We start from the raw sequence: 16,653 nt of genomic DNA, 5'->3' as shown, positions 1-16,653 counted from the left end.
CTCTCTGCCGTGACAGGGGGAGGGGCTGGATTCTCCTCTCCCCGCTCTGCCAGCGCTGACTGGCGGAACTGAAGGGGGCGGGTACAGCTGGCTCTGCCTCTAGATAGGCAGAGCCAGCTGTCACTCACCAGCTGTCACTCACGCAGCTGGGCGGATCCCGTCATCTACGTCGGGATCCGCTCCGGCGTCTCAGTGTACCGCGAGCGGTATACTGAGCTTAGGGTAAAGAGAGGACACTAGTTTGTGTCCTCCCGTTACCCTAAGGAGAACTATGGGGAAAAACACTGACCACATAGTTCTCCTTTAATCCATGGTCTAGCTATGCACCCCCAATAGAACCACAAGCAAGGACATCTGTTGATAGATCTCATATGGAACGCTGCGCTATTAAGCTGTATTACATGCCCATGTGAGGACCTGTCATGGATATAAAAAACATGTCAACATGTCCTGTAGAGCAGTGCTCCCCAACCTTTTTATCGCCGCGGACCGGTCAACGTGTGATAATTTTACCGCGGCCCGCTGAGGGGGGGACGTTGATTGTTTATATTTTAGATTGTTTTGATTTAATAGTTTTCATTTAATTGTATTTAAACATGCCTTCAAAATAAAATACAGTTACACCAAAAAATGAATATGTCACCACTACTGTGTGGGCGGCAATATAATATATATATTATATATATATATTTTATAAATAATTATTACATTAAATACGTATCTGTATTTATTTTATTAATCAAATTAAATACATTTAAATTATTATTAAATTAATAAAAATAATTAAGCATATCATGTAATATATAATATATTTCTTTTTATAATTCAATGTAGAAAAATGTCTTTACTTTTTGCTAAAAGTGCCTGAGTGCTGGATAGGATAGCACCTGGCTGCATGAACATACCAGACACTTCTCCTGTGGACTGACTAAGACGCATTTGCAAACAGGCAAATACAGACACAGGCAGATACTGATCACTCAGAACTGGGTGATCTGATTGGCTGGGCGCGTGTTGCCGCTTTGTGATGCCTTCATTGCATCGCGCGCTGTGATTGGCTGGAGATTAACTTTTTCATCTCGCTACGCACGCTGTCACCGGGCAGAGCGGGGGTATCGGAACTCACTAGACACACTGCAGGCGAAGGACCGCGAGTCGCCGCTCGCCTGTGCGCCGCTTCGCCTGCAGTGTGTCACGGCCTTAAACCTCTCGACCATGGAAAGTCGCACACGTTCCTTGAGCGGCCCGGTACCATTTGATCCACGGACCGGTCCGCAGCCCGGGGGTTGGGGACCACTGCTGTAGAGCTTGTACGTAGGGGACTTCATCTGAGAAAAGGAGCTGTGTCACAATGACCTATTGTAGTAACAAAGGAAGTTACAATACAGGGATACAAGGATGTGGTTCATTATATTCAAAACAAAAAGAAAGTACTTGGTAGTTTTTGTGTTTTATTTACAAAAATTCAAATCATAAAATGTATGCTTACCAAACAGTAATATCAGCTTCAAAATCCCCTCCACATGAAACCAACCCAATCTCCCCACCTTAAAAAGTTTTGCTTACTCTCTATATGCTCAAGCACTGTCCCCAAGCTTCCGTCTCAGTCCAACGCATGCAGAGCAGCAGTCATGTCATTCGGGACATGTCATCACACAGGCTAAGCTCACAGTGCTCCAGGACCGGGCAGCGCTCAAACATCATTACATATGCACCACCTAGTCCAGCAAGAATGCCTGCCGCCACCAGAGTAAGATGCTGTGGTCTCACCCAACCAGCTAGACTGCAGGTAAAAGGCAAGTATAGGATTTTTTAAAAATGAGAAATACGGGGAGTTGCAGAAGAGGGGAGGCAGGTTAAATGCCCAGAATTCCGCTTTCAGATGGCATTACTGAGGAATACATTGCACCACGGTGTGCTCAACTTTGGAAGCACTTCAGTCCTTTATACAAACCTCGAGTGAGGTAATGTACTGCAGCGGTAGGCAACCTTTGCACTCCAGCTGTGAGGAAACTACAGATTCCATCAAGCCTTTGTCAGCCACAGACAGAGGCTTGCAATGCCTCATGGGACTTGTAGTTCCACATCAACTGGAATGCGGAGGTTGCCTACCTCTGATGTACTGCATGCAGGATATCCACACACATTAAACCCTTTCAGCAACAATTGGCACTGCTGAACAGGAAAAGGCAACATATATGGCACAGCCTCCATTTTGTCTCAGAAAATGAGATAGGAAAGTGTTATGCAGAGGCATGCATTCTCTCAGTAGTCATTGTAGAATTTGGCCATCAGATGTAGCCATTACACGGAAGATTCATATATATTTAGTATAGATATTTATTTTCATCGCAAATATTTATCCCGTGACCCATTTTATAAACTGAGTCCAACTCTTTTCCATAGGCTTCAGCTTGACTCTTAGATAAGGTCCATGATTACTCTGGATGAGCCGAGGTATCATTTCTATCAGCCAACATGTCTTTAAGTAGGGCGAGACTGGGATTTTGTGGCAGCCAAAACGACTCCAAACATAATGGCCGCGACTGTGAAGCCTTGCGCAGCAATACGTGTGCGCATCAACATCTGGGACTGGCGGGTTTTCCCCTGCTTGAAAGCGATAAGCCCGTATGTCAAAGCACCGGCGGTGGCAAGGCAGCCTGTGGAGACAGCAAAAGAAAATGACCTGTAAAGATCAGTAAATACGCAATTTAATTTCTTGTACCTACTGAAACATTAATGAAGTTAATAATAGCATTGATAAAAAAAATACTTACAGTTGTACAGGCTTCTCTTCAGTACTGAAAATGACTCACCCATAAAAGGTATTTTTTAATTTGCATAACTCTACGCTAGGGCCTGCTGCTTGCATGGGGACTGATTACTTGGAGTGCTGAGGCAAGGTGCTAATGTTTTCAAGGAATTATGTATAGCACCCTGCCGGCCCCACCTACCAGCCATGATCTGCATGCATTGTACGGAGAAGCACAAACACCGATTGGGTCTAAAATAAGGTATGTGATATTAACTGAGAAGTTTTATTTAAAATTTTCGTTACTGGTTGATGAAGGGCGGGGGGTCAGGGAAGGAAAAATATAAAAGACATTAATCTTCAACCTTAAAGTGACATTAAAAGGATAAATTTTTTCCCCTCCCCCTTGTTAATGTCAGCACTTACCTTAAATGATGTCTCTTAATCCGATCTTCTTTCCTCATGTTTTCATCTGTCTCTCCAGCGGTACGGCGGCTCTCCGATCCAGCGCTGACTCCTCTTTTTGCCGGCACTTCCGATCCAGCGGTGTCTGCATGCGGGTGCACGCGCCCATAGACTTACCTTGCGTCTGTGCGTAAACAGTAATATCAGCTTCAAAATCCCCTCCACATGAAACCAACCCAATCTCCCCACCTTAAAAAGTTTTGCTTACTCTCTATATGCTCAAGCACTGTCCCCAAGCTTCCGTCTCAGTCCAACGCATGCAGAGCAGCAGTCATGTCATTCGGGACATGTCATCACACAGGCTAAGCTCACAGTGCTCCAGGACCGGGCAGCGCTCAAACATCATTACATATGCACCACCTAGTCCAGCAAGAATGCCTGCCGCCACCAGAGTAAGATGCTGTGGTCTCACCCAACCAGCTAGACTGCAGGTAAAAGGCAAGTATAGGATTTTTTAAAAATGAGAAATACGGGGAGTTGCAGAAGAGGGGAGGCAGGTTAAATGCCCAGAATTCCGCTTTCAGATGGCATTACTGAGGAATACATTGCACCACGGTGTGCTCAACTTTGGAAGCACTTCAGTCCTTTATACAAACCTCGAGTGAGGTAATGTACTGCAGCGGTAGGCAACCTTTGCACTCCAGCTGTGAGGAAACTACAGATTCCATCAAGCCTTTGTCAGCCACAGACAGAGGCTTGCAATGCCTCATGGGACTTGTAGTTCCACATCAACTGGAATGCGGAGGTTGCCTACCTCTGATGTACTGCATGCAGGATATCCACACACATTAAACCCTTTCAGCAACAATTGGCACTGCTGAACAGGAAAAGGCAACATATATGGCACAGCCTCCATTTTGTCTCAGAAAATGAGATAGGAAAGTGTTATGCAGAGGCATGCATTCTCTCAGTAGTCATTGTAGAATTTGGCCATCAGATGTAGCCATTACACGGAAGATTCATATATATTTAGTATAGATATTTATTTTCATCGCAAATATTTATCCCGTGACCCATTTTATAAACTGAGTCCAACTCTTTTCCATAGGCTTCAGCTTGACTCTTAGATAAGGTCCATGATTACTCTGGATGAGCCGAGGTATCATTTCTATCAGCCAACATGTCTTTAAGTAGGGCGAGACTGGGATTTTGTGGCAGCCAAAACGACTCCAAACATAATGGCCGCGACTGTGAAGCCTTGCGCAGCAATACGTGTGCGCATCAACATCTGGGACTGGCGGGTTTTCCCCTGCTTGAAAGCGATAAGCCCGTATGTCAAAGCACCGGCGGTGGCAAGGCAGCCTGTGGAGACAGCAAAAGAAAATGACCTGTAAAGATCAGTAAATACGCAATTTAATTTCTTGTACCTACTGAAACATTAATGAAGTTAATAATAGCATTGATAAAAAAAATACTTACAGTTGTACAGGCTTCTCTTCAGTACTGAAAATGACTCACCCATAAAAGGTATTTTTTAATTTGCATAACTCTACGCTAGGGCCTGCTGCTTGCATGGGGACTGATTACTTGGAGTGCTGAGGCAAGGTGCTAATGTTTTCAAGGAATTATGTATAGCACCCTGCCGGCCCCACCTACCAGCCATGATCTGCATGCATTGTACGGAGAAGCACAAACACCGATTGGGTCTAAAATAAGGTATGTGATATTAACTGAGAAGTTTTATTTAAAATTTTCGTTACTGGTTGATGAAGGGCGGGGGGTCAGGGAAGGAAAAATATAAAAGACATTAATCTTCAACCTTAAAGTGACATTAAAAGGATAAATTTTTTCCCCTCCCCCTTGTTAATGTCAGCACTTACCTTAAATGATGTCTCTTAATCCGATCTTCTTTCCTCATGTTTTCATCTGTCTCTCCAGCGGTACGGCGGCTCTCCGATCCAGCGCTGACTCCTCTTTTTGCCGGCACTTCCGATCCAGCGGTGTCTGCATGCGGGTGCACGCGCCCATAGACTTACCTTGCGTCTGTGCGCGTCTCCCGGCCCAGAATCAGAACTGCGCATGAGCCCGCCCCAAGATCCTTTGCGGCCACACGAGCAGTTCCGGATTCTCGGCTCGTGAGCGTGCAGCGATAACAGTCTGTTAAAGCCTTTTTTTTTTAAACTTTTTGCCTAAATCTACTGCTTGCTAGCAGTAGATATAGGCAAAAAAACCAGAAGACACCAGTGAGCTAAAGTGTGTTTTTTGTTAATAAGAAAGACCCGGAAAGTATTTTGTGCCTCTTGATTATTCTGACTGTTTAAACACTTCCCTCTACAGAGAGACTACTGCTTCCACAGGACAGCAAGCATACCACTCTGCAGCTGCTGGCAGGACTCAGGCTTTTCACTCATACTGTGGCTGCTTTTTATGAAAATGAACTGTAAGACTTTAAACATTTTGTTTGATGCTTCTGAAATGTACTTAGCCAATTTAAACTGAAGGTTCAATAAAACTCAAATTCATACTTCAGTGTAATTATTATTGACACCAAATTACATTAAAGAAAAACTCTGGGGAAAATAGGAAACATATCCTTGCAATGGGGCAACCCCCTGAGGATCAGGTTAGAAATGCAGCTTTACTTGAGCCCCCTGGACAATATGAGCACTTAAAGGGTCCTAAAACCCTTGCGTGTTTTGCATACACCTAATGCTAGCAAGCAGTAAATATATGCAAAAACATTTAAAAAAAAAGTTACAAAACAGGTTTAAACTGACTAGTGTCTCCACCATGTGCTCCCGTCCACAGATCTGAACATTCTCGGGTGGCCGCAAAGGATCATGGACGGGCGCATGCGCATTACAGATCTTCCGACGGGAGAGACATAGGGTAAGTCAATGCAACAGCGTGCACATCGGACAGACTCCGTGGGACAGGAAGACACAGGAGTCAGCGCTGGATCAGAGACCGGCACCAGCGCTGGAGGGACTCCTGAAAATAAGATCAAGCGGTATTTAAGGCAAGTCCCGCTTTAAAGTTACCCTCGTCTTTGCTGCATGCTCCCGTCAGGAAATCCGAAACTGCTCGGGCGGCCGCAAAGCATCTTGGAGCGGTCGCATGCGCAGTTCGGATTTTCGGTCGGGAGACAAGGAGAGGCGCAAAGTAAATCTATGGACGCGTGCACCCGCATGCAGAGTCAGCGCTGGATCGGAGACACGCAGCAGCGCTGGAGAGATGGCTGAAAACTACAGGAAAGAAGAGGAAGATCGGATTAAGAGACATCATTTAAGGAAAGTGCTTTAATTAATTAAAGCCAACATTTTTTCGATTTTAAATAGACTATGGTAAGGTTCAAATCTCTCAGGAAGTGAAAGGGGCTCTCTCGTAAGAAATGGAAATCTCCTGATAGAGAACCATCACTGGAGCAAGTGTTGAAGTCACAAGATTTCCCCTTTATTCCTGTGATAACCCACAAATCTGGATTTTCTCTCACTTTCTCAGTTCCAATGACAATGGAGTGACCGAGGCTACCCCCATGTACAATAACTGTAACCTATATGAAGACACAAGGTTTTCAGCACACGCACACATATGTATTATACTGCTTACTATAAAGGCCAATTCCATGATTTGTAAGCCATGCCCCAGGAGGTGTGTCCATGACGTTCTGGTCTTAGAGGTAGTGGGCTAAATGATATTGGATATTGCCAATCACTGCCAGCAATCGACAAATTGTGGGAGAAGCGCCCACAGCTACATTAAAAATCAAAAGTCTGACTTATTTGCTTTGAGTTTATTTTCATTGTTTCAAAAGCCCTGAGGAAGGGGGTTGCGTCTGCCCTCAAAATGAGTTGGCTGTTTGATTGCTACAATAATTTAACTTGTTTGTGGACTCTGACATCTGTTTTGGTCTGGCGCTCTTCTGGTTTTGTCCCTGGCATGATATTTGGTGTCATTCTACCTGAAAGAAGGAAGGAATAGTGCCATGGGGGTTGTGATGTGGACAGAAAGATAAACTTAGCCTTTAAAGCAGAACTCCGGGGCAAGTCAGGTCTTGACCTTGCTGTGGGGCTACCACCGTATTGCAAGGGTTAGGTGTGCATTTTGTCTAGGGCGCTAAAATAACAAACTTATTCCCTTCAGCTCCCCCTATGTTTCAGCGGTCTAAGGTCCAGTGAGTCATCACGTTCTATAGAGTGTATAGAATGTGAGGACAGCAAGGGACATACCATCACTGGAGCGGAAGAAGAGACAGGCTGATGGGACTGGTCTGGGAGCCAGCCAGAATCATGGTTCAGGTGAGTAGAGCTGTTATTTTAGATCCCTAGACAAAACAAGCACTTAACCCTTCCAGTGCAGGGGTAACCATACTGCAAGGGTAATAACATTCTTGCCAGGGGTTCTGCTTTAAAGCACAGCTTTGCTTCTAACGAAACCCATAGTTGGATATATACAGTGGCTGCTTTTACTAATGTCTTTCAGTCAAGCGCACACCGTCTCACCGGTCAGAAACTACTGAAACCATCGGATTAGCATGACAGCCTGAATAACCTCTCAGAACCAGTGTACTTTATAGCAACTTTGTCATTTAACAATGGAACACTGGAATGTGAGGGAAGACGTCCAGTAGGAAATGACGACAACAACAACGATGGTGTCATTTTCTACTGGACATCTTCCCACACATTCCAGTGTTCCATTGTTTAAGTGACATCATCATTGTGGTCGTCGTCGTCACTCCTTTCAGTCACTTCCAGGTGTGTCGGACGCCTGCACCCCCAGTGGCACAATCTGCCGGCCACAATGTCACTACAGCTCAGCAGGTGGAACCACAGAGCACAGGAGGTTACGCAGCATCTGACACACCCCAAACTGATGCCAACAGCAGCCATGGTTATGCAAGAGAGCAGAGCCCCACGGACAACTCATCTTCTTTTACAGGCTGCTCGCAATTTAATCTATTTTTGACTAGCATCAGGATATTTTTAAAGGCCCATTCCCACCAATGAAATACATGCATCACACCGGTACCATCCAATTAATGCACTGTAGATTCACGGTGCAGTACGGGGCTTTAACCTCACACTGACCCATGCGATTAACACATTGTGCACCAGTGTGAATGGGCCCTAAAGTATTCCTGTAAGCACCTATGCTGTAAAAACTGTGCTATGGAATATGTTGGCACTACACTATAAAACAGCTGATCTGTTATATTTTAGCATGTTTAGATGTGAATACTGCAGACTACAGAGACCCTGCCACCATCACTTACCGATCGGTACAAAGGGATTCTCCTTGAATTTCCGTGAGAACTTGGTCCTGAAGCCCTCCTTCTGCAGGCGGGCGCTCGGGGTGAAGCCTTCGATCACGGGAGGCTCAGGCATCGCCATGTTGCTCTTCTCTATTCCTGCCTGTCAAGGACACTTTATAAACTGACACTTCCCTCTCTCCGTTCATCGACCAATAAGAAATCGTTCTGGCCTGATGCACTGCACAGGAAAAGTCCATAACCAGTGTGCTTGTGTAAGGCGCCCGCCCACAGACGGAAGCAGCTGATGGATTCCATGGCTGACGTCACTCCTGTCGGCTGCGTGCTGCCACCCAGCGCTTGCGCGTGGTATTACACAGCACATTTCATTGACTACGCTAAACACACTGGGAGAAATGTCTCACAACTGGAGACGGCAGAATCTAAAGCAGCTGTGGATAGCAATCAATCAGCTTCTCTCTTTCATGTTCAAATCTTAACTGAACAAACTGAAGATAGAAGCTGATTGGTTACTTAGGGCAACTGCTCCAGTTTTGATAAGTACCCCCCCATCACCACTGTGTACTGCTGCTATTGCTGACATTTCCTTCTACAAATGACAAGTGCCTGGCTTTCATTCTGATCCAATGGCTTCAACAGCATGCAGCATTTTTTTTTGTGTTCGCACTGGACCGGAACGCAGGCAATGTTTTGCCACGCTTTCAATCGCACTGTGGGCAGGGGGCGTGGCTGCAGTTCCATTGACTTCAATGTACCGTCACTCCCCCTCCCGCCCCAGAACGAAGGGGGGAGTTTAGTGTGCGACTGCTGTGTGCTTCAGCAGCTACTGCTCTGCAACGCACCGCAATTGCTGTGAACTGGCCCTGAGTTGTACTAACGTAACAGGGGGTTAGCACAGACTGATGCACACTGAAAAATGTGCCAGTTTCTATATTGCTGTTTAGTGAGCACTTCCTGGGATGAATTTTAAAAGTGGTGCATGATGTGCCAGATTTGAGTGCGATTTCTCTGCCGTGCGCTATAATTTTACCACAATTCTGAGGTATTCTTCCACTGGGAACATCCTAAGGCCCCATTCACACTGCGCGATTCGCAAATCGCGCGTTTTGCATTTTGTGCGATGTCGCGCGATTTGTCACGCGATATCACGCAAATGCTTGCATTGAGCAAGCGAGAATCGCGGCAAAATCCGCTCCAAAAAGGGTCCTGCTGTAGCGACACACGACCAGCGACAGCAGGACCCTTTGCCCCATTGCAAAGCATTGAAGAGCGATATCGCGCGGTAAATAGCCGCTATATCGCGGGAATTACCGCGCGATAAATCGCTCAATGTGAACGGGGGCCTAACTGTCCAAACATATCTCCCAGTCCTCTTCTCACTGTAGTGCTGACCACCTCTGTCGCCCCTCCTTACTATAATATTTACTCAGCTCTAGTAACAACGTATATTTTACACAAGGGGTGGACAAACTCCGTCCCTTCAGCTGTTGGGAAACTACAAGTCCCATCATGCAACTGTCTCTGGGGAGTCATGCCAGTAGCTTTGAGAATCTTACAATGCTAATTGCATTTTGCATGCAATTTGTAGTTCCACAACAGCTGGAGGGGCCTGTAGTGAGGAGGGACCGTGGTGATGGGGTGATAAATTCTATAACAGGGCTATTTGCAATAGGGTAAAGGGTTTGGAGAAGGCAGGAGAAGTGAACATTCTAGCCAAAATAGCTAATTGGAAAAATTCTCCAATTCAGCTCACTTTTCGGTTCAGGTATGTTGTCCTAAGCCAGGGGTGTCAAACTCAATTTTATTACGAACCACATCAGCATTATGGTTGCCCTCAAAGGGCTGGTTGTATCTGCAGGGCCAGATTTGCCGCACTGCCTCAGGGCTGCAGGGAGCAGAGGGCCGGCAAGGGTGGGTGGTTGTTTTCTACATTTAGCCCTGCTTTGGGCAAGAGGGGCAGGTGGTTGTTTTCTACGTTTAACCCTGCTTTGGACAAGAGGAGCAGGTGGTTGTTTTCTACATTTAAACCTGCTTTGGACAAGAGGAGCGGGTGGTTGTTTTCTACATTTAAACCTGCTTTGGACAAGAGGGTGGGGGGTTATTTTCTACATTTAGCCCTGCTTTGGGCAAGAGGGTGGGTGGTTATTTTCTACATTTAGCCCTGCTTTGGGCAAGAGGGCGGGTGGTTATTTTCTACATTTAACCCTGCTTTGGGCAAGAGGGGCAGGTGGTTATTTTCTACATTTAGCTCTGCTTTGGGCAAGAGGGGCGGGTGGCTGTTTTCTACATTTAGCTCTGCTTTGGTCAAAGAGGGGTGGGTGGTTGTTTTCTACAAGCAAGGTACTTTGCGACTTGTACTTTACTAATACCTTATACATATTGCTTCTATCCCCTATAGATGGCATGTAAACATACAAACGGTACACAACTTCAACAACAGTATTGAAATACAGGGTATGGGATCTGTTGTGGAAGAAAAAGAGGACCATTGACTCACATACTGCTTTTCATTTAATTTATTATATTTATTCAGGCTGTGAATAGCTTTGCACTAAACTACATCAGCAGACAGTGTCAATCATTTCCAGCAGAGTAGAATTTCATTGTTCTTTCTCTAAAAATAAAAAGTAAACATGAATCAATTATTTCTAATGGATCTGATTTCAAATTATTTGACAGTTTTATCAAATGAGATGCGTTTAAGCCTTGGCACTTTAACCAACGTTATCCAACTTAGATCCATTGCCTGACATTAAAAAAAAAAAGATACCTAGTGCTTTTCCCATGTACATTAAAGCAGAGGGTTCACTTAACTACTCAACCCAGATAATAATTCTCACCTTCCCTTCCCTGTCACTAGTTTCTCCAAAGGGAGTGAAAAAGGAGTAGTCCGGTCCACACTCCCTGTTCTCTGGTTGGAGCTAACATGAGGCTAGGTACTCTCCCATACTGGGGTTCCCCCATGCCAAGAAACATTAACAGGGTTATTAACAAAGGGGTGAAGAGTTTGGAGAAGGCAAATCGGCTATGTTGTCCTAGATTGTTCACTTCTCCTGCCTTCTCCAGACTCTTCACCCTTTTGTGAATAACACTGTAAGTATTTCATTTTGCTTCAGACAGCCAAATAGTCACCCTCTGTATGCTCCCCCACCCCTTGTATTTGGCAGCTTGTGGGAGTTAGTAGCTAGGTTTTAGGAATATATAAGTCTATATGATATTTTCAACCTTAGGGCGGTGTAAGTATTCTGAAGGTGAAAACAGTGGAAAATGCCTGTTTAAAGTGCATCAGCATGCCCACTTGCAGTCTCCATTGGGAGAGTGTGTGACAAGGTGACAACACAAGAGAACAGTCAAGAGACAGGGACAGAGAATTGTCACTCTGTAATAGAAGGTGCCTAAACAGGGACCTTCATGGTAAGATCACTACATAGTGTGGGGAATTTATCAAAACTGGAACATACTGAGTCTAGAGCAGTGGCCCATGGCAACCAATCAGCTTCACGTTTCTGTTTTTTACGTTAAAATTACACTAAACTCGTTAAACTATAAAAATGCATTCAAGTACATTAACTATTAACAATATTAATCCTTATTTGTGTATCACTCGGCTGTATATCCTCCAATAATCCCTGAATTCATGCTGTCACTGTCCTTCCTTCTGGAGGGTGGCTACTTTTGTTCTCTATGGTCCCTGTGTGTGTGTTGTAGAGTAGCCACCGTTCCAAGCTCACTCCTGTGATGGACTACAATCTCACATTTACTAATTTTTATTCAGTTTGAAGTCCATCACAGAAGCGAGCTTGGAGTGGTGGCTACTTTACAACACACACAGGGACCATGGGGAACACAACTAGCCACCCTCCAGAAGGAAGGACAGTGTCAGCACCAATTCAGAGATGATTTGAGGAATGGATCTACAGCTGAGTGATACACAAATAAGATACATTTTTGTTAATAGTTAAGGTAGTGGAATACATTTTTATGACTTACCTACTGAGTTTAGTGTCACTTTAAGCTTTGAAAATGAGAGAATCTGATGTGTTGCCATGGGCAACTGCTCCAGATTCTGTTTGCTTCAGTTTTGCTAAATTCCCCTCATTATGTTAATGAAAGCTGCAATAAAAGTTTTCGATTTTCCTTAACATGTTAAAGCTTATATAAGATTTTAGTGATACATAGGTGAGAAATTGATCAAAACTGGAGCAGACAGAATCTGGCGCAGGTTGTCCATGGCATCCAACAGCTTCTCACTTCAGTTTGTTCTGTTAAGACTTGAAAATAAAAGAGAGAAGCTAATTAGAGCAGACAAAATCTGGAGCATATGTGCATGGCAACCAGTTTTGATAAATTCCCCTCAAAGACTTTAATCTGATGCTTGATGGGCTATGGAAAATGGATGTATGCTGTAGACAGTTAAGCTTTGAAAATGAAAGAATCTGATTGGTCGCCATGAGAAACTGCTCTACATTCTGTCTGCCTCAGTTTTGTTAAATTCCCCTCATTATGTAAAAAAGTTGCAATTAAAGATTTTGATTTTCTTTAAAATGATAAAGCTTATATGAGATCTTAGTAATACATAGACTTTAATCTGATGCTTTATCGGCTAGGGAAAATGGATGTATTCTGTATTCAAACGCAGACAGTTAGGCTTTGAAAATGAAAGCTAATGGTTGACTGGTTGCCATGAGCAACTGCTCCAGGATTAGTCTACAATTTGCAAAGAAAACTCACAATACACCCATAAAGGACTCATACCACCACTTTCCCCCGTCCCTACTGCACTTACCTGTGTGATGCCCCTGCCTCCCAATAAGAAATGCTTTTTATTTCCAGGACTTGGTCTCCGGCTCAGAAGCACTTCTTATTGGTCAATGTGGTCATGTTACCGGTTTGACCAATGATTGCCCGCCATTTGCAAGCATTAACATCATTACAGACTGTAGGGCTTTGAAGTGTGGTGTATGGTGTAAGAACCACTACACTGGATGGCGGGGGCATCGCACAAGTAAGTACAGCGAGAACCGGGGAGATGGGTGGGTCATGTTAGTAAGTTCATTTTTTAAAATGTTATAAAAAGGTGAACTTTAAACCGAAGTAATTAAAAATAAACAAAAATAAAAACCTAACTGGAGCCAAAAGCATTATCTTACATCTACATCTCATAATAGCTACACACTTGCATTATTATTATTGGCAATAACAATATAATTATTATTTGTATTTGCTAAAGTGTGAATTAAGTAACTTTAGAGATCATATGGCATACAAGAGCTTAAAAATGTAAAATTAGAAAATGTAAAATGTAAAAAAAAGCAGTTAAAAAAAACCTATATATATTATAAAATCACTCTGATCCATCTGCCAAGTATTGTGGATGTTTACCTAATATCACAGAAGTAATCCAAGATTAAGATGTCCTCCAGATTATCCACCTAAGAGGTTTCCAGTCAGACCACCGAGTAATCCTCCTGAGCCTTTTTCTTTACCCCCTCCTAGCACCCCTCCTAGCAACCCTCCTAGCAGTCCATTTTCTCCTAAGGGGCCTCCACTACCAAGACCTCCTCCTGAGCCTTGACCACCTAGCACCCCTCCTAGCAGTCCATTTCCTCCTGAGCCTTGACCCCCTCCTAGCACCCCTCCTAGCGGTCCATTTCCTCCTGAGCCTTGACCCCCTCCTAGCACCCCTCCTAGCACCCCTCCTAGCAGTCCATTTCCTCCTAAGAGGCCTTGACCCCCTCCAAGCACCGCTCCTAGCAGTCCATTTCCTCCTAAGAGGCCTTGACTCCCTCCTAGCAGCCCTCCTAACAGTCCATTTCCTTGGCATCCTCCTAACAAATTTCCCAGCAAGCCGCCTAGTAAGCCACCATTACCTCCACCTAGCAGCCCGCCCAGCAATTTACCATCCAGTACACCGGACAATAAGCCACCTGGGCCCCCGTTTAGCACTGTTCCCAATAGCCCACGATCTAATACCAGTCCTGATAACAAATCATTCGCTATGCCAGCAACGGGAGATAATACTCTCCCAACTGTTCCTCCTAAAGTCCCTACAGTACCTAGCAGTGGAGAAATATCATTTACAAAAGATAACAATGAGGTAAGCCCTCCAAGTGATCCACCAAGTCCTCCAATGGAACGGGTGAGTCGTCTGTGCCCACTTGAGATGGATTTCTTTTCTGAGGAAGCACCTGAATTTTTTCTCAGGTTATCCTGCATGAAATAAAGTCAGCATTATTTTACTGATTACACTTTTAGCAATACATCACAACAATTCAAAATAAACAAAAAAATGTTTCAATGCAGGATGCATTCAACAACAAAGCCCGGGCTGTAGGATTGTTCAATTTACTTATCGCAGGGTTTTTGCTGAAGAGTAAGTGTAATAAGTACATTTACGTGGAAGTTCTCTCTTGATTGAAAAATCAAAGAGGGAGGGACATGAGGCATAGATGGAAGTGGAGAAAAATGATCTCAGATGGAGCAGGAGACATAGATGCAATAATCCTCCGTAAATACTTTCAATTAATACAAATGTATTAAATGTGATAGATGTACTGTTATGTGTATTAATTGAAGTAATGGGCATATTTAATCTTGGACTGTTGATACCACACCCCTACAACATATACAGAAAAGAAGGGCATAGGCGAGTGCAGCCTATTGCATTAGGGTGTGCACACAAAAGTACAAAACACATACTGAGGCATCCTGGATTCCCATCTCTTCAACTGTCCCTTACCTCCTCCAGTAGGGGTGCAGTAATGAAGCAAGGGGCCTGGTAGGTGGTCATGTGACCACCCATCCGGCTTTCATGTGGTATGGGAAGTCTGCAAAACTGCAGCCATGCACCGAGGCCTGCGGCTGTTACGTGAGGAATGTAAGAGGCAAGTGCTGCTGTGCTCTGTATCGCTAAGCCGGTCACAGAGAGATCTGTGGGATCTCTCCACCGGCACAGTGACTAAAAACATGGCACCTGCTGTTGCGGCTTCAGTATTGCACTTGGTGTGTTTAGGGCTAAGGCCGCCATTAGAAATCGTGGAGCCCAACTAAGGCCTGCCCTTGCAATGCACATTGCACAACAGACCCCTGAGTTACGCACAGTGCCTGAGCCCCCTATTGCTGTCTCTGGATGAGCGGGGGAGGAACCTGAGCTCCACTACCTAAACACATACTGAGGCATCCCGGATTCCCATCTCTTCAACTGTCCCTTACCTCCTCCAGTAGGGGTGCAGTAATGAAGCAAGGGGCCTGGTAGGTGGTCATGTGACCACCCATCCGGCTTTCATGTGGTATGGGAAGTCTGCAAAACTGCAGCCATGCACCGAGGCCTGCGGCTGTTACGTGAGGAATGTAAGAGGCAAGTGCTGCTGTGCTCTGTATCGCTAAGCCGGTCACAGAGAGATCTGTGGGATCTCTCCACCGGCACAGTGACTAAAAACATGGCACCTGCTGTTGCGGCTTCAGTATTGCACTTGGTGTGTTTAGGGCTAAGGCCGCCATTAGAAATCGTGGAGCCCTGTACAGCCCAACCAAGGCCTGCCCTTGCAATGCACATTGCACAACAGACCCCTGAGTTACGCACAGTGCCTGAGCCCCCTATTGCTGTCTCTGGATGAGCGGGGGAGGAACCTGAGCTCCACTACCTGCTTTCAAGCTGAGCCTGGAACCCCCTGCTGAACCCATGCCATACACAGGTGAATTTTTCCACCCCCTTTCCTCCACCGGCCCTGTGCGCGGTCACTGGCTGCTGAAAGATATTTCCAACTAAAGATCTTCCTACCAACATATAAAATTGTCTATAGAAGGGCGAGCTCTGCAGGCGCCAACCCCTCAATAGTGATTGGCCAGGAAGATCCATACCCCGTCAACTTTTATTTGTCTCTAAAAGTGGCGTTTTTTCACCTGTGTTCATGAGGCCTTCGAGAAATCTTTTCCTCATTTGCTACCACAGGAAGTGACATTTGCTACCAACAGGAAGTGATGGAAAATCTGCAACCTGGAATAAAGTATTTTTATTCCTGTCATCTTTTTTCAGTTAGAGATTTTCTCTTACTTCCTGTCTGGTTCCTGACAGGAAGTGAAGGGAATTCTCTCTAATGGAGCCCTGGATGGCAGTAAAAACAAGACATGGTGCCTAATCCTTCCCCATTCTATCCCCCCCAAAAAAACAGAGGCTGGACATGCACTTTAACTGATATGAGCATATTGCCCCCACAAAATGTAA

The 16,653-nt window shown here is 44.9% G+C and overlaps 1 protein-coding gene across 1 annotated transcript; it reads right to left on the bottom strand.

Annotated features, from left to right (window-relative positions):
- Window positions 1–4,098: 4,098 nt before the first annotated feature.
- HIGD2A (HIG1 hypoxia inducible domain family member 2A) lies at window positions 4,099–8,574 on the bottom strand. Its single transcript, XM_018569724.1, has 2 exons — window positions 8,433–8,574; window positions 4,099–4,519 (listed from the first exon to the last, which is right to left on the bottom strand). Exons 1-2 carry the CDS (start codon window positions 8,548–8,550, stop codon window positions 4,344–4,346), a joined length of 294 nt encoding a protein of 97 aa, XP_018425226.1. The 5' UTR covers window positions 8,551–8,574; the 3' UTR covers window positions 4,099–4,343.
- Window positions 8,575–16,653: the final 8,079 nt, after the last annotated feature.

The sequence above is a fragment of the Nanorana parkeri genome, unplaced genomic scaffold (assembly GCF_000935625.1).
Source record: "Nanorana parkeri isolate BGI_ZX_2015 unplaced genomic scaffold, ASM93562v1 scaffold1383, whole genome shotgun sequence".
NCBI classification, from domain to species: Eukaryota; Metazoa; Chordata; class Amphibia; order Anura; family Dicroglossidae; genus Nanorana; species Nanorana parkeri.
Note: the sequence above shows the minus strand (reverse complement) of the source record. Positions and strands in the feature narration are given on the sequence as shown.